At 34.7% G+C, this 23174-nt stretch overlaps 1 protein-coding gene across 1 annotated transcript; it reads right to left on the bottom strand.

Annotated features, from left to right (window-relative positions):
* Positions 1-969: 969 nt before the first annotated feature.
* LOC132311497 (protein LATERAL ROOT PRIMORDIUM 1) lies at positions 970-2762 on the bottom strand. Its single transcript, XM_059809410.1, has 2 exons — positions 1612-2762; positions 970-1506 (listed from the first exon to the last, which is right to left on the bottom strand). Exons 1-2 carry the CDS (start codon positions 2354-2356, stop codon positions 1157-1159), a joined length of 1095 nt encoding a protein of 364 aa, XP_059665393.1. The 5' UTR covers positions 2357-2762; the 3' UTR covers positions 970-1156.
* Between the last annotated feature and the right edge of the window lie 20412 nt (positions 2763-23174).

Genomic DNA, 23174 nt, shown 5'->3' with positions numbered 1-23174 from the left:
ATAAAATAGAACAAAACATAATTGGAGACGATAAATAAAACCTTAAGAATATTCCAAAACTGGCATGGTAGAGAATATAAGTGCCAGCAGAAATCATAAATGCCCGACAACAAAGGTTCAGAAATCAGCAAAGAAGTTTATGGAAAACATGGAACAGTGAGATGATATATATACAAAGGGGTAAACTGGGGTTTTTTTTTCCGTTAATTTATAGTTACAACATAAATCAAGCACAATTAAGCAGTACGAACAAGCAAAACCAAGTAATTAACTGTTCATGAACATGCACGCATGCGATTTCAACAGTGTCCAACTTGCCACCGGCAGTAAAGTGGCTTGAAAAAGACATCCATGAAATGATCCTCCTCCTTCAGGGAGTAAATGATGGTGACATTATAACAACTATACGTGCCAAAGTCTAAAGCAACTCAACAATTATGAATCCCACATTAACTTCTGGTTGATGACCAACCATATGAAACGAAAAGGAGTGATTGGGGGTGGAGTAGTACAATGCTGGGAACCATGAACATATGATAAATATTACTAAAGAGTGGAAAGAATCAATGTATACGAATGAATATACACATTAATAAGAAGGTTAAATATATATATATATATATAACACATATTTGAAAATGTTTAACACATGAGTAGTGAAAATAGTGTTTGCAACAAAGACAAAATTGCAAGACAATAAAGATGAGGTTCATGCCACAATGTCCTTCACGATGAATGACAATTTACAATATAAAGTAGATTTGACGTTAAACGAAGAAAATATAGAACAATTAAAAGGATATATAGAAAATAAGTCTATGTCATGTCAAATTTTAGATAAGTGAAATATACTTTTAACAAGATTTATGGTAATAGCAAGAAAAGATAGTTTCTTTAGCAAATGATTACCCTCTTGCTTAGTGACAAAGGCAAATTAATGTTATAGACCAAAAAAAACTAAAGAACTCAGATGCAAAAACATATGGAATATAAAAGAAGATTTATGTTAATAAGATAAACTTCTACATGAAAATTTCACTCAAGCCCTATCAATAATTAGCAGATTTGATATAAGAGAAAATTAGACTACAATGACAATAATTCTTCTGAGTCTTAGCATCCATCTACATGGCCTTAAGACTCAAAAAAGGAATTATCAATTTATTGGGTTACCATAGCTTGAGCCTCCAAGAAGCCCACCACCGGAGGCGGCATAAACATCAGACGGGTCAAGAATCGGAGACGACGAAGCTCCATTCCTAGCCCCACCACCACCACCACCACTACTACCACCACCCAAATGTAGCTCAGATAGGTTAGGAAACCCATCTCTAGTTTCAACCCCCTGATCATAGAGGAACCCCTTGAAGACATGGCCACCGATCTTCACCACCGCCTGATATGCATACTCATCTTCACCACCGTCATCCACGGCGGTGACTCGGACACACTTGAACACAGCCGGCGCTCGTACTTGGCCTGGCAATGCCTCTTTAAAACTAGCATCTGCCCACAATTTCACAAACCCAATTCAAAATCATCATTCAACAATACGACATATATATAATTACATATATATATAATAACAAATTGCGTGTGTTAGAATCATACCTTGATGACTAGAACTAGTATCAAAGCTTCTTGGAGGAGTGGTGTTGGAAGTAGAATTGTGTGAAGTTGTGGTGGTTTGTGAAGTGACAAGTCTTGGTTTCTTAGCACCGGAAGTAGACCCGGACGATCCAGCTGCGGCAGTGGTGGCAGCCATGAGCTGCCGTTCGCGGCGGCGAGCTGCCGGAACCCACGTGCTCTTCACGTGAGTGGCACAATCAAAACCTCTACTCTTGCAACAAGTCCTACACCTACGATGTGTACAATCCTTCTTGGCCTGGTTCCCACAGTCCTGACACGTCGTCGTCATAGACGACGCCGACGACCCACCAATCCCACCACCACTGCTGCCGCCACCGCCACCGCTCTGCAGCAAATTGGCCGGAGTAGAGTGATCAAGAATCATGGGTTTTTTCATATAATTGGAGTGCTGATGAGAGTAGGGTTGGTTTTGCCAGAACTGAATTCCATTTCCACCACTCCGATTGTTCCGATTGCTATTCATGTCATCGTCGTCCACACCCATGTTGGGAGGCGCGAGGCAAGGCGCGGCGGTGAGGAGCGGGATGATGCCGACGCCCAGGGCGGTGGCGGCGTTGGAGGCGTTGATTGCGTGAGGATCGGAGATGATGGGTTCGTTGTGGTGGAAGGAAGACTGCGGCGCCACCAGAAAGACATCTCGGAGACCCAACATACCCATCTCCGCCGGGAGGCCGTAATTGACAGGTCTGGAGGAAGAGGACCACATTCCTCCCCCTCCTCCGCCGGCGGTGGGTCCATTTCCGCCACCGGTGGCGGTGGGACTGACATTGAAGCCTAAGGAGAGATCCTCAGCGGGGCGGCCAGCGGAGGAAGAAGCCACCCAGTCTGCAAAAGCACCAGAATCTGAGGGCAGTCTCCTAGTGGTAGCCACAATTGATGATATATATATATATAGATATAGATATAGATTATATTTAGAGAGAACTATACTAGTATATGTCTGACTGCAGGAAGGAAAGCTCTGAAAAACCACGCTCCAAATCGTGAAAAATCTATGTATGTAGGTGTTATGTGAGTGGGGTCTCTGAAATTCTTTTTCAGAGAGAGATTTTGGAGAGAGAGAGAGGGAGGAAGGTGGGGAGAGGGAGATCTTGTGGATGAGTACTTTCTCTCTCTATATATATGCGTATATATGTAATTACTGCTGTTTTTTATGCAGGGACTGGTGGGTCTGGCTTCTGTTGATGAGAGCTGCTACTAATACTACTACTTACTACTGTCACTTGGCTTTTCTGATGAAAAAAGTTTGTTTGAGAGAGGGACTACTGAGCTTCTTGGCCAGTGATAGCAGAAGGGTAAGAGAGAGAAAGAGAAAGAGAAAGAGAGAGTGAATGCAGCAATAACGACCCTTTTTCCTTCCCCACTCTATAATATTTCTTCTGTGGTCTTCTGCTGTGTTGTAGTTATGGTTGCCGACCTTTATCTTTCTCTCTCATCATCATCATCATAAGCTCTTCCTTCTTTGCTGCCTTCTTCTTCTTTTCTGAGCTTCTTTATCGCTTGCTTCTCCTCTTTCTCTTTCTAAAAATCAGTCCTTTCTCTCACTTACCTCTCACTCTCTCTCTTCCCTCTTTAGAAAGCGAAACTGAGGTGGGTTCCTCTCCACCTCTCACTCTCTCTCCAATAATCTCACTAACCAAGCACAGAGAGAGAGAGAGAGAGAGTATAAAGACTTTTGTTCTCTAGTTTTTTGTAATTTTATGGAGACCCTAGAGTCACATGACACCTCTCGTTCTTTTAAGTAATTCCTCTAGCTCCCACATCCTATGCATGTATTCCCCAGACATGAGATTTGATTACTATATATATATATATATATATATATATTTTGTTATTGTACATATATGAATACAAGATACACATAATATGAATATGCATACAAATACATCAAAATTTTTAAAAATAAAATACGAATATATCAAATTTTCAAAAAATTAAATACAAATACGACAAGATAAGACAATAAAATAAAAGTATATAATATTTATATATATATAATTAATTTTTAATTACATTATGAATGTAAATGTAATGACTGGTGTGTTCGTAAATAAAGAAGCAAACAAAAGAAGGATAAATTACATTGACCTCTTTTTTGGGTAAATTACACATAGGTTGGTAGACCGTTAACTATTTATTATTTTGACCTTTAATGAAATTTGACATATGTGCTTAATGACACCCTTAACGTTTTCTTTTCGGCAAAATTGTTGATCAAAATTTTCAAAAATGACAATGTTACCCTTCCCATGTATAAAATGCAATATAATACTTCTTATGTCCCCCAAAAAAATGTCCCTTTTGGAGAACTGTGACTCACACATTTCCCTAAAAGGGACATTTTTTGGAACAGATGGAGTATATTATTATAATATGAAGGCATTATTGACTTTTCACAATCAAGGTCATTTTCTGACCACTGGCAAACGAATATAGTGGAAGTTAAAGTAATAAACGATGAACGGTCTACCCATATTCAATTTGTCCAAATTTCAGGGGATGTTAATGTAATTTACCCTTAAAAGAAACACAATAAGAAAAACTCTGACTCTATAACATGAATGACCCAAATTATTAATAGACATCAAATCTCTCTTCTTGTTTTTGTCTATTTCTCTCACATTGTCTATTTAGGATTTTAAGTCATTTCTTTGTTATTTTCTTTTAAATAATGAACTTTTTATTTTTACAATTAAACTCTCATTTTTTATAAAAACATTTATGATTTTGTCTAGCATACAGTATCTTGTCATATCATATAAGTATCATGTTGTATCCAGGGCATATCAGACCCCTAGCCCTATTGTATCATATCCCTGTGTTGGATACGTATCTGATACGATCATGACAACCTTGTCAAAGCAGAGTTGTTTGAAGAGAAATTTCAATGCATCTTTCATAAATTGTCAAAGTAACGTGGTGGTGGCTTAGTATTAAAAGGTCATTTGGGTATCAATCAAAATGGCTAATGTCTTTCTTCCAAGTGTTTGTAGTGCTATAGTTGCTAGGGTTTTGTTTTGCGAAGGATTAGAATTGTTTATATAATGGAGATACTACTATGTGGTGTTAGACGCAAATTGTTATACAATTGAGTTTTGGGGTTGTGATCATTAGTTTGGATTACAATTATGGAAATGTCCGATCAGTTGCACTTAAGTTGAATTAATCGTACTTTGTGTTGTGAAGCCTGAAGGCATTTCTGGAAAAGTTAAACCAATCGCAGTTAAGTTAAAACAGTTGCACTTAGATAATTTCGGTCACAACGGGAGTTCTGAGAAATCGAACCGGCCACATGTAAGTTAGACTGGTTGCACATAAGTTACTAGCTAGATTCAATTCCATTGTTCGTTTTGGACTTTTTAAAAGGCTCAAAATTATTGGAAAAGTTGGTTTCTTTTGAGAGGTGGTTTATATATTAACTCTAATTAGATAATAAGATGTGACAAGAGTGAGAGAGATTGTATCGTGCCTACACAAGAGAGAGAGTTAAAGAGATGTTGATAGGAAATTCTCCATTACAATCCTTTATCATTTTCATAATGAATTGTTCGATGCATTCCATGGACGTAGCCCAGAATTTGGGTGAACCATGTGTAATACCCCTAATTTCAAAAGGATAGTCCTGATATTTATTTTATTGTTTAAATTTCAATTTTTAATTATTTAAGTGTTATATGATTATTTCATTGATTTAGTTGTAGTTAATTTATTTAATTGTCTTATTTATTGCTTTAATTGTATTAATTAGTTAATTGATTTTTAATTGTTTTTGTTTTCATTAATTGTCTTAAGTATTGACTTAATGTTATGAACTTATTTAATTAAATGTAATTTATATATTGTTAACGTAACTGTAAGGTTGGTTGCATATAGAGTATTCACATAAGTAGCCGACATTGATTAACCTAGTTTTCTCGATGGGCCGTGTAAATCCAATTAAGGTTGAGAGAGCCTAGGATTAGTGTGGCTTATAAATACTCATCTAAGATGTCTACCTAGGGTTTTAGAATAATATTACGCCATAGTAAGACACAGAAAGTTTGGAGACGGCAGGGAAGGAAAACTGAGAATTAACAAAGGATTCGCCGGAAAATATAAACGAACGTCGGTGTAAGACAAGTTCTATCCTTACTCTCTCTCTTAGGCTTCGTATTCTTTACATTCTTAAACAGTTTTAGGATTAATGGAATCAATTAAAAACATTCTCTGTTCGTGCTTAAACTGAAACTTGTCATATGTTTTTATGCTTTGTAAAACTGTTAAAAACATAATGTTTGCTTGCATAAATCCCTTTTTAAAGCTATGTATGTAATGTTAACTGGACTTAAGCATGGATTGGGAGTGTACTGGGATTGGGTTGCAGCCTTTGGAAGTCATAGCGTGAGGTAGCAGAGGCGTAAAATGGAGACAGAAGGCGAAGACGAAGCATAGAGGGGGAGAGCCGGCTCCCTTTGATGGGAGGCGGCTCCCATGGATGTGGGAGCCGGCTCCAAGGGCAAAGAGCCGGTTCCACACTTGTTTGGAGCAGGCTCTTGCTCCAGTGGTCTGCTATTTTGTTTTCCAGTGTGTTTTTCTTCAGAAAGTGAATGGGTTTGATTTTTCTGGGATGTTCAAGGATTGTAAGTGGAGATTTAGATGAGTTCTCTGGTTGTATTAGAACTTCAGAGGATGTAGGAAAGAATATTAAATCACTTAGGATTGCTAGGTTGAACATTAAACAGTTTCTAGCAAGTTATGCAAACTGTGGTGGCTGCAGGTGGTTCAAATTGTTTAGGTTGTTCTGTGAACTATCTGTGAATGGTTATTAAATAATAATCATGGATTTGTGGTATAAACTAACCATGTTAAAAATCTGTACATTTTTCTTATACCTGTTGTGGAGTATTTGCCATTTAAACCTTAGCAAACATTTCATAACTTGTGGGACTGTGTGTTGAAGCTTGATAATTACCTATGATTAGTAAGCTCACTGTGATATTATTTGGTGTGTACACTTACCATGTTCTAGCTCTCATATGGATTCTGGAAATAAAACTGATAATTGCATATACTGATGTATGGTTAATTGCTAGACTGTGGTGGTGTAGTGTAGGTTCAGCATATTAAAAATACACAACTCTAGTATGCTTACTCTGGAACTTGTGACATTTAAAGTTAACATTATACTATCAATGGTGGAGATGTGGATTTAGTTGCTTTTCACTTTAGTTGTTAGTGATAGCAACTGCTGGATGGTTGGATAGTATACACCGGTATGGGACGGTGGTATACTAGGGATAGTTGCTGTTTACTTTAATTGTTGATATTATCAACTGTTGGATGATTGGATAGTATACACCGGTATGGGACGGTGGTATACTGGGGACGATTTGGTTTCAACATACCAAAACCTACCTACTCTGGATAAAGAATTGGATTAACTAAAAGTTAAGTCCTATTGATTGTAGTGTCATGGCAACGACTAGTTGAACGACACTACTAGGATTCAGGATGGATTTTAAATATATTGTTATGGTACCTCGGTATGAGCTTGAGACTCAGGATCAACGGTTAGGGAGCATATATGCATTGGGATGCATAGCTGGATATGATGGTTAGAAGTGTACCCTGTTTAGGTTTAGGTACACATGCCCACTTCGTGTGCATTTTAGCATGTTACCTCTATTCAGGTTGAGACCGGCCTGTAGTCCATTGAGAGTCCTTTAGTATGACTATATATATATTTACGGACTATTAGCTATTGTTGAACTGTTTAGGATGTACATGCGTATCGGGCCTCTGTTTGGGTTGTAGTAGTATAGAACTTGCGGGTGGGTCTGACCCACTTCTATTTTTTCAGGTACACGACAGTTCCAGACTTAGACGTGTTAGTGCTGAATAGAGGTTTCTACTCACTCTACCGACGATGTAGGATTTCTCTCCATAGCTTATCAGGATGTTCTTTCAGTTGTTTTATTTCAGTTTGGGTTTTTATTAGGGGTCCATTAGAGATGGATTCCCGAGTTGTTAAACTTATGGAGTTTGGACTATCGGATTTTAACCATTATATTATTGGGATTTAAGTATTTATTATTAAGGATTATCTTTTAGTTTTCTTTCAACTTAAATTTTATTTCTTATTCGATTTGTAATCTGTGTTCGTTATAACATATTAATTGTTTGATATCCCTCGAGTTTGGGCCTGGGCCTGATAAACCTTTGTCTCAGATCCGAGGGGTATCATACCATGTGTATCTTGTTCTGATGGTATGTGATTATTTTCTTCGTGATTGATTATGTGTTTTACTCATTGGATATCATTGTTTAGGGTTTCGCCACAACATTGAGAGTTAGAAGGGAGCCTCTTGTTGTGGTGTTTGAAGATTTTTTTCATTGTTAGAAAAAAAAAAAAAGGGGGTCACAAAGGGATACATTATCACAATAAAGGACATATATGATGGTTGTGCTACTATAGTTAAAACGTCTGTAGGGGAAACAAGTGATTTACAATTACTGTAAGCTTACACCAATGGTCAGCATTAAGTCCATACCTTTTTGCCTTGGTTATGAATGAGCTGATGAGAAACATACAAGATGAGATTTTGTGGTGTATGTTATTTGCCGGTGATATTGTTTCAGTTAATGAGATTAAAGAAGAAGTTAATGTCAAATTGAAGGTTTAGATGGAAGCTTTACAATTAAAAGGTTTAAGATAAGTCGAAATTAAATTGAATACATAGAGTGTAACTTTAGTAAATCTAAAAGAAACAAATGAAAATGTAGTGAAGATTAAGAATTAAGAGGTATGAAAAAATGAACATTTTTGTTATGTAAGCTTAATTATTCATAACGAGGGAGAAATAAGAAATGACGTTAATCATAGAATCAAGGCAAGATGGGTTAAATGGAGGATTCTATCTTGTATATGTTGTGATAGGTGTGTCCACTTACTCTATCAAACAATATTAGACCAACCATTCTTTATATATGGTACTGAATGTTGGGTAGCTAGGAAACAACACTTGCATAAAGTGAGTGTGGCATGAATGTGAATATTGAGATGGATGCTCAATAAAACTATAAATGATCACATTCAGGAAATGGTTGGAGTAACACCATTTGGACATGTGCAAAGAATATCTTTAAGTGCTTCAGTTAGGAAAAGTGACATAGTTCAAATTTAGGAAAATACAAGAGGAAAAGGAATATCAAAGTTAACGTTGATAAAGTCTATAATCTTAAATAGAGCGGAATGAAAATATATGATTCACGTAACCAACCCCAATTAATTGGAAAAACACTTGATTGTTGTTGGTGTTGTTGTTGTTGTACTAAAGTAGTGTTTAGACTCCACAACCTTACAATTGTATGCCCATGCTTTAATGTTTGGACATCTTGGTTGTTTATATTTGAAATTTTGTTAAAAAAAAATTAAAAAAAAAGTTCAAAATGTTTTTTATTAGAATTTTGGTTAAGCACTTACCCACAAGAAAGAGAAAAAGAAAAGAATTAAGAATATTTTGGGTTAAAATGTTTATTATTCAACTTGAATTGGTTTGAGATTGCCACCAATAGTTGTAGTCTAATGGTATCCTTTCAACCACCCATTGTGAGGATTTAAGTGCTTATAGGGACAAAAGGGTTTGTGAATTTCTCGTCAAGAAAAAATAACTCAATTTTTTTCGAGATTGTGTAAATCTCATTAGAACCTAAAATAGTAGGTTTGGTGAACTTGGGTAATGTAGGAATTAAATGACGTACAAAGTTGTTTAACAATATCCTAAAATAAAGGATGATGCCAAATGAATGGAGAAAAAGTACAATAGTACCAATCTACAAAAATAAAGGGGATATACAAAATTATAGCAATTATAGATTAATTAAATTAATGAGTCCTACAATGAAAATATGGGAAATGGGTAGTAGAAAAAAGACTAAAGAAGGATTCCATGGTATTCGATAACCAATTTGGATTCGTGCTAAGGAGATCAACATTTACTTAGAAAATTAGTTCAAAAATGTAGGAATAAGCAACAAGACTTGCATATGATTTTCATAAACTTACGCTTCGTTTGATAGAAAGGAAAAACATTGGATCGAAGGGAGAAAATTAAAGATGGATAAAACATCCCAAGAGAATGGATTATATCTGTTAGCATATATGATAGCCACAATTTATGGAATGACTTACCATATTTGCAAAGATTTGATAGCCACGAATCATGGAATAGAATATGCTTTGATTTGATTTAATTTCCTTTCTTGTAATATGAGCATGTCCTCTTTTTATCTATAAATATTAGAGTTATCAATGAAAGATTTATCTTATTCAAATATTTACACAATTCTCTTATTTTTCTTTTTTTTATATTTCTACTTGGTATCAAAGCCAGGTTGGTCCGACTATAATGAGGGTAGTTCAGCACCACCTATTTGGAATGGTCCAAGGTGACATCGCCCATCCGAGAGGTGTCGGGTAAGTAGGGTGGTCCAATCTCAATGAGGGCGTTGCGAGTTTGGCACCACCTATTCAAAAATGGTCTAAGGAGACATAATTGTTTCTTTTTTATGGTCTGAGGAGACATTGTTGATTCTTGCATCTACATTGTTTAAACACATGTATGAAGGGGAATGGTTTGAGGAGACATTGCTGATTATTCCACCTACATGTTTTAAACATGTGAAGGGAAATGGTCTGAGGAGACATTATTGATTGTTTACGGTCTGAGGAAACATGATTGGTTGTTTATGGTCTGAGAAGATATTGTTAATTGTTTATGGTCTAACGAGACGTTTTTGATTTATTGATAGGCACTTTATCTTAGGGAAAATCATCGTTAGTTAGAAGCTCTCAGAACGCAGCTTGCAAACATTCTTACAAAGGGCATTAACAAGATTATGTTTGAGAATGCATTGTCCAAGTTGGGCGTTTCAAATATCCACGCACCAACTTTAGGGGGAGTATTAGCATATATGATAGCCACGATTTATGGAATGACTTACCATATTAGTAGAGATTTGATTATACATATATTAGCATATATGATAGTCACGATTTATGGAATGACTTACCATATTTGCAGAGATTTGATAACCACGAATCATGGCATGGAATATGCTTTGATTTGTACCAAGGATTGGTGCTAAGACCCATATCTATTTGTAATGATATTAGATGAAATAATAGAAGACTCCCAAAATACGATTCCATGGTGTACGATGTTTGCCGATGATATCATGCTCTCTAATATTTCTAAAGAGAATTTGGCAACAAAATTAGAAATATGGAGAAATACTTTAGCAACGAACGAATTGAGAATTAGTCAAACTAAAATCAAATGTATGGAATGTAAGTTTAATAAAGACTTGGACATAGGTAATATCATAATAACACTTCAAAACCAAAAGGTCACTCAAAAAATCACTTTTTTTTTTTAGTTAGGATCAATAATAAATAGATAGATTACGTTTATAACTAGTAGAATTGGAGCTGGTTGGACAAAATGGAAATAAGCTAGAAAAATACTGCTTGATAAAAAAATAACAAATAAGTTAAAAGATTTTTTTTTTTATAGAGACCAAATATGTTGTATAGAGCAAAGTGTTGGGTCCTAAAGAAGAAAAAAGAATGATGCCTTTATGTTGCAAAAATGAGAAAGTTAAGATCGATTAGTAGAGTAACTAAACGAGATACTATTACTAATGAAAGTGTGGGAGACAACCAGTATTAAGAAAATTAGAGAGAATAAACTTAAATAGCTTGGACATAAAGATTGGAGACCTAAAGTTAAATGGCTCCATTTTTTTTCTTCTATCTCCGAAGTTCCTAACAATGTTATCATTTCTTTCTTTCTTTTTACAATAATGCTCTTTAATGAAGTGCTATGTAATTTTTAAGAATATACCATTTTATAAAAAGAATAAATAGAAAAAATATGAAGGATAAAATTGTCTGATGAAAAATTATAAAAGAATGGATATTGTATTTATAAAAAATTAAAAAATGAATAAAATTGTCTAAGGAAAAATAGTTACCTAAAATATACCATCACTATTTATAGAAAAATGAAACATACTTCCACGTGTGAGTGAAGGTGTAGATAAACTATTCATTGCAATTTTTGTAAGGATGACGTGGTGCAACTGATGGTTGCAGTTTTTTAGTTCATTGTAAGTCCATTTTTCTTTGGTGGAGTGCTTGTAACCTTTTATTGTACCACATCATCTTTGCAACGGTTGTAATAAATAATTTATCGAATATATGGGCTATAACATCATGTGATGGGGGTCAACCCCTATTCCTATATTCCGAGTAGATATGAGGTACGTCAAACTTTGCACCAATGAAAACTATTATAAAGAGCAGTGTCCAAAAATAAGTGGACCAATTTCATAAAATGGTGTATTTTCATTGGTCGTTGGATATTTTCTCCCTTATCCGGTGTCTTCTGAATTCGGAATATTGTCTTACAAAGTTACTCTGTAAAAGCTAACACATTTAAAAGCTAATTTTGAAAATAGAAAAACAATTTAAATGTTAATAATAACTCCAAATAGAATTTAATAACTTGGAATCATTCTTAGTAAAATTTACATGTGAGATTGGAGTGAATTATGAAGTGTTTCAATTATTAAGAGCCCCAATTCTATTATCATCCTATACAAATCAACCCAAACACGGCCTCTTTAAGTGACGTGTGCCCATTGATAACGTAACTTAAACATGTGTTTGTCAAGAAATTGAATTGGCAAGGGCACGTGAAAGGGAAAGGAAAGCTACTTGGTCCATTGGGGGGCCACGAATCTCTCTGCGTGTTTCTGGGGTTCATTCAATTCATCTCCTACCTCTTCCTCCTAAAGAGTCCTTGCAAGCGTGTGTGAAAGTTTCTCTTTTTCAAAGAATACATATTACAAGTACATTCTCTCTCTCTCACACACATACACACACTACTCTCTAGTGTTGATGGATTAGGAAAGCACCACGTTAGTGTGTTTGGATTTGGAAAGCATTTAACCCTATTGTCCTACTTAACCTCAAGTGCTGTTTGGTTTCTTTCTTAAAATCCCTTTCTTTTTTTTTTTTTTTTAGTTAGTTTTCTGCCTGTATTATTGCACCCATGATGAGGAATCATTTCCCCTGCTGAAAAGAAGAAAAAAGAAAAAAGAAAAAGAAATTAGTCAATTCTGTTTGGTTTGGTTTTTTATTCTGTTTTTTAACAACAGTTCTTAAAAATTCAAAAAATAAAAAATTATTTTTAAAAATTATAAAAGATAATTCTTTGACAACAGTTTTATTTTAATTGATTTTTTAGAAAATAATTTTGAGAACCTAACAAATTAACAAAAAAGTTTTTTTTTTATAATTTTCTGATTTTCAATTTTTTCCTGAAAAATTCTCTGAAATCTAAAACACAGAGGTGGTTTTGGTTTTCAGACCATAGCATAAGATATTTCACAACCAAAGTCCACTATTTTTTGTACCACAATGCAATCTACGGTATTATTGTATGAAAGCATGGAGAGCCCATAACCCTAATAATATATATATATATATATATATATATATATATATAGTAAAAAATGAATTCAAAAATAAATAAATCATCTAATACATCTTTCAATTCATTGGTTTAACACGGTGAACTCATAATTCTTACTCCCTCTGTCCCATGAAAAACTCTAGTCTATTATGGAGAGTTTGACTTTTAAGAAACGTGTAATTAATGTATTGAGTTTGAATGGATATATGTTATCAAGTTGATTTTTTTTTTTTTAATTTTAAAAGATATATATAGAAAGATGCATTTACTCTTTGGGACAACCAATAAAAAAAAAAAAAAGTGGATAATTAAATTGGAAGGTAGGGAATATCATTTGAAAGTATAAGTACTGTCTACATTGTCTAACTCAACTAGAAAGATAAGAGAATGTATTTGGTGTGCCTGGCTCATTGGACTCATTGCACGTACAAACGCATATTGTATATGTACATTTTAAATAAATCGGTGCACTTGTACACACTGTACACCCAATATCTATTCAGAAAGAGAAACATGCTTAGAATCACCTACTTCACACGCTGCTCAATTATAGAATTTTCCTTTTCACAATTCACAAATGTTAGAAAATGGAATGCAAGTTTGATACATCGGCATTCAAAACTAATACTCTCTTCGTAGATAACCCTATGGCTACCAACATAGCTCAGTCTATTGCTAAAAGATTCAGCAGATATTTATGAGCTTACCCTTGTTTTTTTCTGTGCATCAGTGCAAGTTCCCCACATAAATATTTAGTGTTTCTTTCTTTATTTTTTTGCTGATTTTTCTTTCACATTATCTGTACGGGTGTTCATGTTCTTCACCCAAAAATTGTTCATTGAGGTAGGAAAACAATTTTGATTCTAAAAGGGCATGAAACACTCACTCTCTGTGATATTGGATTGAATAAATAGAATGAAAACTTTTGTCATAGTGTCAACATTATCGGCCTCTCCTATGTATTTTGCAATTTTTTTTTCTAGGTGTGTTCGGTTGTATAAAATTAGAATATTAGAATCGGAATTCATAAAATTTGAATAAAAATTTTGGTTTAATTTTTTTTGGAAGTTAAAGAACAGCATAAGAGGTGAATTTTGGTTTAATTTTCCTAAGTTATATTTGGTAGGCATGGAATTAGAGCCTTGGTCCAAGGCTCCCATTTCATGCTGCCAAACACAACTTTAGTTATTTTTTTCAAATTTCAAGTCTTCAATCCCATACAACCGAAAACACTTTAATTCAACTTTATTTGACTACATTATATTAAAAAATATATATAGAATCAAAATATGCCCACAATAAAAAATCAACAAATGCAATCTGAAAACAAAATTCAAAAAAAGAGAGAGTAGGAATAAGAATCCTGAATCAATCAAGATTGTTCAGATAATAAAGTATAATGATTACCATTTCCAGATTTCAAGTTCGTATTCTGATTTAATTAATATATGTGGTTTGTAGATATATGTGGTTAAGTTGTAGCCACTAACCATGCCCAAAATTTATAAATTACTTTTTTTTTTCATTAAAAAAAACGTAATTTAAATATTATTGAAAACGGTATACACTACTTAAAATGAGGTTTGAATACTAAACGCTGAAAATTTCAAGAAGATAACAAAAAAAAATATTTATTTTTTAATTCCAACGTTAAAGCTTCAGCACTTAAAATTTTCACTACTTCATTTTCAATTTTATCAAATAGCGTCTTAATTTTGAAAGATAGGAAAGTTCCATTATACTTCAATCTCTGCAGCGAGTAACAAATTAAGAAATAAGGTATAGATCAATAGAAGAAATTACTAATGTCGCATAAGATAACAAAATGAATTGTGTAAAGGAGCTTGACCAATATAGCGAACAACAGTCTCAAGCAAAGTAAGGAAATAAATGCCCCAAGGACCATAACGGCGTTGGTAGAAATTTAGGAGGTAAGTCCTTGATATCTCGTTTTCGAATCGCACTCTTGACTTGAATGGTACGTGTGTTATTGGGCGATACACGTACTCTAAGAAGAAGGGAAAAAAAAAAAGAGGAAATGAATATCAATCTAAAACAAGAAAAGGGAAAAAGAGACTAAAGGTGTTATTTTTTACTTCATTTGCAAAAGACTCATTTTTCTCTATTAGACTCAAACCCATGCATTCCCTTTGAAATATATAAGAGATACTATTAGGTTATAACCTTTGGTGGTAGACTAAAGAGTTGTTTGATAACTCAATTAAAGATTTAGGTATTGTTCGATAACCTAATTTAGTATTTAATTTTAAATGAATTTCAAGCAATATATGGGAGAAAATTATTCTCTAATTTTTTATTATCTTTCTAGAATATGTGAACTACAAGAATAAATAGGAAAGGAAACCTTCACAATTAGGTTAACCAACTCCTTGATTCTACGAAGTAAAATTGGAAATTAACTAATAGAAATCTTGGAGATTTTGATACTAATTATCCTCCTCTCTTTATTTGGAAACTAACAAAATCGGCTAAGTAAATGATTGCACTTCGAGATCTTCTCTGATTGCGTATCTGGAATTTCCACACTCCCCTTCAAGCTGGGCAATATATATCAATCATTCCCAACTTGGAAAGAAGGACTTCAAAGCGATCTCGGTTAAGAGCCTTGGTGAGGATGTCTGCAGTTTGAAAACTTGAAGGAGTATAGATCGTCTTGATGACTCCCTAATCGATCTTTTCTTTGGTGAAGTGCCGATCAATCTCAACATGTTTAGTTTTGTCATAGTGAACTAGATTGTTAGCAATACTGATAGTAGCTTGGTTATTACACAAAATCTTTATTGGACTTTCAATAGGGATTTTCAGTTCTTCTAGGAGTCATTTGAGCTAATTCTTGCCAAGAAAATATCTCAATGTACTAAGATCCTTGATTTCAAACTCTTTGGCAAGAGTACTCTTTAACCGACTTATCTCCTTTCCATGATCACCTGTCAAGACAATATTATCTACATATACAATAAGGATGGTAATTTTCTCTTCAGGAGACTTCTTAATAAATAAGGTATGATCTGACTAGCCTTGAGTGTATCCATGCTTCTTGACCGCTATGGTAAATTTCTCAAACCAGACCCTTGGTGACTGCCTAAGGCCATAAAGAGGTTTCCTAAGTTTGCAAACACGGTTGATATTGGTTAGGTTCTCAAAACCAGAAGGAATCTCTATGTAGACTTTATCTTCCAAGTCTCCATTAAGGAATACATTCTTGACGTCAAATTGATGAAGAGGCCAATCCAAATTGACCGCTAAGGTTAGAAGAACCCGGACTGTGTTTAACTTAACAACTAGTGCGAATATATCTTGATAAATAATCCCGTAGATTTAAGTGAATCCCTTAGCTACAAGTCTTGCCTTGTTTCAGTCAACAGTTTTATCTGCCTTGTACTTAACATTGAATATCCACTTGCATGCCACAGGTTGTTTGTCTTTGGTAAGTTTTATGAGTTCCCAAGTACCATTCTTCTCAAGAGCCTAAATTTCTTCATTAACTGCTTTTTTCCATTCAGGGTGCTTTAGAGCCTCTTGTATACAGCTTGGAATGTCTATAAGCTGGACAGATTCGAGGTAGAAGCACGGTAACAGGGAGATAATCTCTCATATGTCACAAAGTTTGAGATCGGGTACCGAGTGCATGACCTAACACCTTTCCTTTGAGCAATAGGAATATCAAGATCATTACTAGGATAAGAATATGTGTTAACTTAGGTAAAAGTGACTGGATTTGGAGCGGACGCTTGGTTCTGTTAAGGAAAAGTGAGTTGATCTACCTCATTTGGAGCAGTCTACTTTCTTGAGTAAACAATCCCTTTAAATATTTTTGATTTTTCTTGTTGAATTAGAATCTAAGGACTGTTTGGAGTGGGTTCGGAATGAACAAGTTTGGATGTTGACACAAGTAGGATAAGCACAATTGGAGGTGTGGTGGTGTTACTCAGAGTAGGTGAACTTGAGGTAATGGAAGGCACAGAGGTATCCACATCTTACCAAAACTGATATTCTTCTAGCACGATAGAATTCTCTCCCTGAATATGAGTTTTGGAGTAGAAAGGCTGATTCTCAAAGAAAGTTACATCCATGGTGTTATAGAACTTCTGAGTAGTGGGAGAGTAGCATTTGTAACCTTTTTGGTGAGAGGAGTATTCGAGGAATAGGCATTTTATGGCTTTGGGATCTAGTTTGCTCCTCTGATGAGGTGGTATATGGAAAATTGCTGAGCAACTGAAGACTTTTAGTGGTAAGGATGAGATGAGTCTGGATTGTGGGTATACTTGTGTGAGTACTTGAAGGCATCCGATTAATAAGAAAGGCAGCGGTAAGGAAAGATTCCCCCTAGAAGTGTTTAGGGACATGACTTGTGAACATAATAGAACGAGCAACTTCTAGAAGGTGTCGGTTTTTCCTTTCGGCTATCCCATTTTGCTTTGGGGTGTCTATGCAAAAACTTTGATGAACTATCCCATGATTAAGAAGGTAATTCCTAAGAATAGAATGAAAGTATTCCTTGGCATTGTCAGTTCTGAAAATCTGAACTTTGTTTTGGAATTGTGTTCGACTCATTGAGTGAAATTTTTTAAATATTGGTTCTGCCTCAGATTTTTCTTTCATGAAAAATATCCAGGTGATTCTAGAATGATCATCAACAAAAGGACATAAACCATCGGGTTCCTGTGATATTATTAACTCTAGAAGGTCCCCAAATATCACTATGTATAACTGAAAAATGATGCGATTCCTTATATGGTTGAATCGGATAAGAATTTCGTGTATGTTTGGATAATTAACAGATTTCATACTGGAAAGACTTTGAATTTTTATTAATGAATAAGGTAGGAAACAACTTTTCAAGGTACATGATTCGAAAATTATAAGATGTAAAACAAAAAGATGAAAGAGAGAAAGATAACATAGCATATACATGATTCGGCACTAAGGCCTACATCCATGGATCAAGAGCCACTGAGGCTACATTTCTCTTATTGATTGTATTTCTTGATATGTTTACATTATATTGATACACAATATATAGGAAATAAAGTTGACAAAAAGAATAAATCAAGGAGGAAAGAAAGGAAACAAAATATAATATATATATAATATATTATATATATATATAAGGAAAGAAGGGAGAAAGAAACCGAATATAATACATATATAGAATATATATTTCAATATTCTCCTATAAACTCAAGATAGGTTTCTCGAAGCCAACTTGAGTTTGGAGATGAAATCTTAAAAACGATGGTGGAGCGAAAAGCATCCGAAAGGCTAGAACAACGCCGGGGAAATGGGTCAGAACAAAGTCGATAAATGGGCTGGAGCAACACTGGGAGACATCCGGGTTATCCATCTGAGAAATGAAAAAGATCTGGAACAAAGCCGGGAAAATGCCGAAACAAAACCGGGGAAGTGGCCGGAACAAAGCTGGGGAAGTAGTCGGAACAAAGCCGGGGAAGTGGACTGAATAAAGCTGGGAAATAGTCAGAACAACGCTGGAAAATAGTCTGAACAATGCTTTGGAGAGTTGACTACCGTTAGTGAAGGAGGATGAAGGAGGAACGCATGGGTGCGTATAGTGCGAGTGAGATCTACTCGTAGGAGCGTACGTCGCATGGGTGCGTGAAGCACCAGTCAGATATACTTCGCAGGAGCGTCGGCACACGATGGTGCGGGATGTCGCTTGGAAGCACGTGGTAGATCAAAAGGAAAAACAAAGAGAGATTTGAACCAAAAACGGATCAGATTTTACTGGTCTTCTCCTTCACTGTTCTTTGCAATCAATAAAGGAATGGAAAAAAATAAATAAAAAAAATAAAAAACCATCTAGGATCGTTGCTCTGATACCATGTTAACTTTATGATGCGGAATGGATCAAGAGCCACTGAGGCTACATTTCTCTTATTGATTGTATTTCTTGATATGTTTACATTGTATTGATACACAATATATAGGAAATAAAGTTGACAAAAGGAATAAATCAATGAGAAAAGAAAGGAAATAGAATATAATGTATATGTATAATATATATACATATATATAAGGAAAGAAGGGAGAAGGAAACAAAATATAATACATATATATAATATATATTTCAATACATGAAACTTGGGTGACCTAATCGAAAGTGCCACAACATAATTGCACTTTCATTATTGGAAACTGGAACCGAATTAGAATTCCTAACAGATTGACTATCTGCACAATGAGCACTTTGAGATTGTTTTTCAAGTTGATTATCGCTCTAGAAGAGGTAGAGCTTTTCACTTTCCTTAGCATTACCAATCGTTTTCCCCGAATCCAAATCCTGAAATTCACAATGAGTGGGAAAGAATTTAGCAACACAATTCATATCTCAAGTAATTTTGCTAATGGACATCAAGGTACAGGTTAGATTAGGAACCAACAAAATCGAATTTAGAACCAGGGTTTTTGAGATGATAATTGACCCAATACCAGCTAGAGTGGATAGAGAACCATCCGCTATTATCACTTTACAATTTTCAGAACAAGGGATGTACTTGTAGAATAAGGAAGCATCCCCAATCATGTGGTCAGATGCTCCAGAGTCAATAATCCAAGATTTTTAATTCTCGATTTTGACTCCTAGAGCACTTAAAAATGTACATTTTTGTGCTACTAAACCTGTGCTGATGACTGGTGCTGCAGGGCTTGATTGAAGTTGGCTTATGGGATACCCCCGGATTCCCAGATGCGGGTTGGCCAGGCCTACGCCCGAACACCCCAGGATATTAAAAACAAATAGCAATAATAGAACACAATACAATTATGATAAAAAAATATATATATATAAAATAAAATTAATGAAAGAAAACCAAAATAATAATCCTTTAAAGAAAACCTCAGAATAAACTTTTATATATAAGAACTATTCTGGTACATCCAAAACCTCCAAAACAAAAACAACTCGGGAATCCATCTGGTAGACCCCTATTCAAAACCCAACTGAAGATAAACTAAACTAAAAAAGAAATCCAAAACTAAATATAAATAGCATTCATATGCAGTGGGAAGAATGAGTGACCATCTCTACTCAGCACGAACAAACTCTAAGACTGGAATTGTCCGATACCTGAAAAAAATAATAGTGGGTCAGGCCCACGAATAAGTTCTATCCTAGCTACAATCCAAACACAGACCCGATACGGAGATATATCTTATATATCTCAATAATATCTATATAGTCTATACATATATATATCCACACTAAGGGACATTCACTGGACTACATAGGGGGTCTCAACCTGAATAGAAGGCAACATACAAAACGCACCTGAGTGGGCATGAGTACATAAGCCTAACAGGGTACACCTCAACTTATCATAGCTAGCTACGCATCCTAATGCATATATGCACCCTAACCATTGCCTTTGAGACTCAAGCTCATATCGTGGTACCATAAATATATATTTAAAGTCCGTTCAAAACCAAAGTATGTCATTAAATTGTTCATTGATCTAACATAAGATTAACTAATCCAATTAGTCACTCAACTTATTCAATTAATCTGACTTAACCACAAATAACCAATCATCCAGTAAGTTACTCAACTTTATGCAGCTGATCTGACTTAAATACAAGTAGGATTTATTTTATAATCCATTCCCTTATTCCAAAATAGGTAGGATTTAGTATTTTGAAACTAATCCGTCCTCCATACATCCAGCAGTTGATAATACAGACCATGAATGTAAATATCAACTAATCCATAAATTCAATAATTGATAATAAAAATATTAAATATAAACATCAATTGTTCTATAATAAGCATAACAAAATATATAAGTTAACATGCTTATTTTATACTACTCCAACGATGTCCATATAATTGATAACACATATAAAGTATGTAAACATCAATTAATTCCTAATAAGCATAATTGAAATTATATGAATCAACATGCTTATTTTATCCACAAATTCAACCAATAACTGATGAAACAGATAAAGCAGTTCAACAATTAAAATCCAGAATAACATCGATTTAATTACTGAAACAAAATTTAATAGTTCATTAATTAAAATCCAACCTAAGCACAAATAAAGTCTAACAGATACATGACCCTATTATGCATCCAATATAGATTTAAAAATCATATATCAGTCATTTAAATTGCTACATCAAATTAAGCAATTAAATTATCTCTATCTGTTAACAGCATGCAACTTGTTTTAAACTTCTATACTGTTCAAAATCTTTAGCATATAACTCAAATTATGAATCCTAGGGCTTTAATACATCATGAATTAATATTTAGAACCCTTTTAATCTCCAAAAACAATTCGGGAACCTTAACTTGTCCAAACAGTACCTAAATAACTCCAGAACGCACTAAAACAAGAAAGATTGCCCTCAAAACGGGAGAGCAGGTTCACAACACACATGGAGCCGGCTCCCTAAACCTTGGAGCCGGCTCTATACAAGGGGGAACTGGCTCCCCATCACCTGGAGCCGGTTCTACACAAAGGGGAGCCGGCTCCCACTTCCATAGAGCCGGCTCTCTCCCTCTCTGAGAGCCCTGTCACCCATTCCTTCTATTCTACTTCTTCGTCCCCGTCTCCGGCATGTATAAACACCTCTGTAAGTTTTTAGTACAGTTCCTAGGAGTTCAATATATGCCCAAATTTATTCGAGAACACTTAAACATAATATGCTTTATTTACCACAATTCAGAGTAACAAAGAATATATCAGTTTATGTGATAACAAATTTCGATTCAAAACAAATAATACATTTAAACACTGAATTAAAATCATACAAATTCTGTTTTAAAGTCTGAATTAGTCCTGGAGATCATCTAAGCATGCACAGAACACAGATTAAAGGGAATGAGCAAGGAATAGAACTTGCCTCTAGGTTTCGTTTTGAAACCTTTAACCGTCCTCTACCTAGACTTTTCGGCAACCTCTGATTGTCGTCAAGCCTTCTACTACTCCGGTTCTATTCCACAAATAGACCATTTTCATTCCTCCTTGGTCTGGCCTTTCAACCCTTGGCCACAACCCTAGCTTCATTTATCTGTTTTTCTCTCAGACCTCACTGTTCGGGAATAGGGTTTTGTTGCTTCTAAACCCTAAGCAGACGTAATATTATATATATATAAGCTTAATGCAAAGCCTAATTCTAATTCTAAGAGGAAATAGAAAAACAAAAATAAAATAAAAAATAAAAATATATAAGTCGGCTACGGATTTCATATTTATATAAAACCCTAAAAATCATATTAATTAGATTTACCCTATATACATATATACCCATAAATATATGTATAACCATCCATGGGTTTTAACTGTACCCATTACCCTCATATCCTAGTAGTCCATGAGACCCAAACGGTTGGTCCATCACTACTGTCCAAGCCCAACTCCATTTAAAAAATAAAAACATAAATAAATGAACATTTAATTTAACATTTACTTTAAATTCATTTAAATATCGAATTTCAACTAAACAAATAAATCAATTACTGAAATGCTACATAAGCACACAATTCAATTACAACAATTAATTCAAATCAATAAAAACATGCAACCATATAAACACATAGCCACATAAGCACCTAAAACACAATAAAATAAAATACTTAAATTCTAATTATATCTTTTTTAAAATTAGGGGTATTACATTCTTCCCCCCTAACAAAAGGAATTCCGTCCTCGGAATTCACGAAACTCCGAATTATTTGCTTTTAAAATTCATTTCCGTTCTCGTGTGAACTCAGCCGCTGTGTATAGGCTCCACTGAAGTCCATTGCATCCAACAATAATCAAGGTTCCCATATTTAAGAAACACCATAAATGTACAACTCCTAAGTTGTATCTAACAACGACTCAATCTTACCCAATATGTAGTTAGGGGTAACGATCCCTAGTCCTCCAAGTTCCATAGGATTATGGCACAAAATTCCTATACATCTAGTGCTAATAATTTGGTAACGCTAATCTATATGCAGTATCAAAAGCTAATAACGA

This window comes from Cornus florida, unplaced genomic scaffold (genome assembly GCF_030987335.1).
Source record: "Cornus florida cultivar Cherokee Brave unplaced genomic scaffold, ASM3098733v1 CherokeeBrave_3.0.0_Hap2_Chr06, whole genome shotgun sequence".
Classification (NCBI taxonomy): domain Eukaryota; kingdom Viridiplantae; phylum Streptophyta; class Magnoliopsida; order Cornales; family Cornaceae; genus Cornus; species Cornus florida.
Note: the sequence above shows the minus strand (reverse complement) of the source record. Positions and strands in the feature narration are given on the sequence as shown.

Excerpts from the sequence above, each read along its gene's own strand:
- LOC132311497 (XM_059809410.1), bottom strand. The coding sequence starts at position 2,356 with ATGTGGTCCTCTTCCTCCAGACCTGTCAATTACGGCCTCCCGGCGGAG. Across the intron at positions 1,507-1,611 it reads TACTAGTTCTAGTCATCAAG|ATGCTAGTTTTAAAGAGGCA; the intron begins GTATGATTCTAA and ends AATTGTGGGCAG.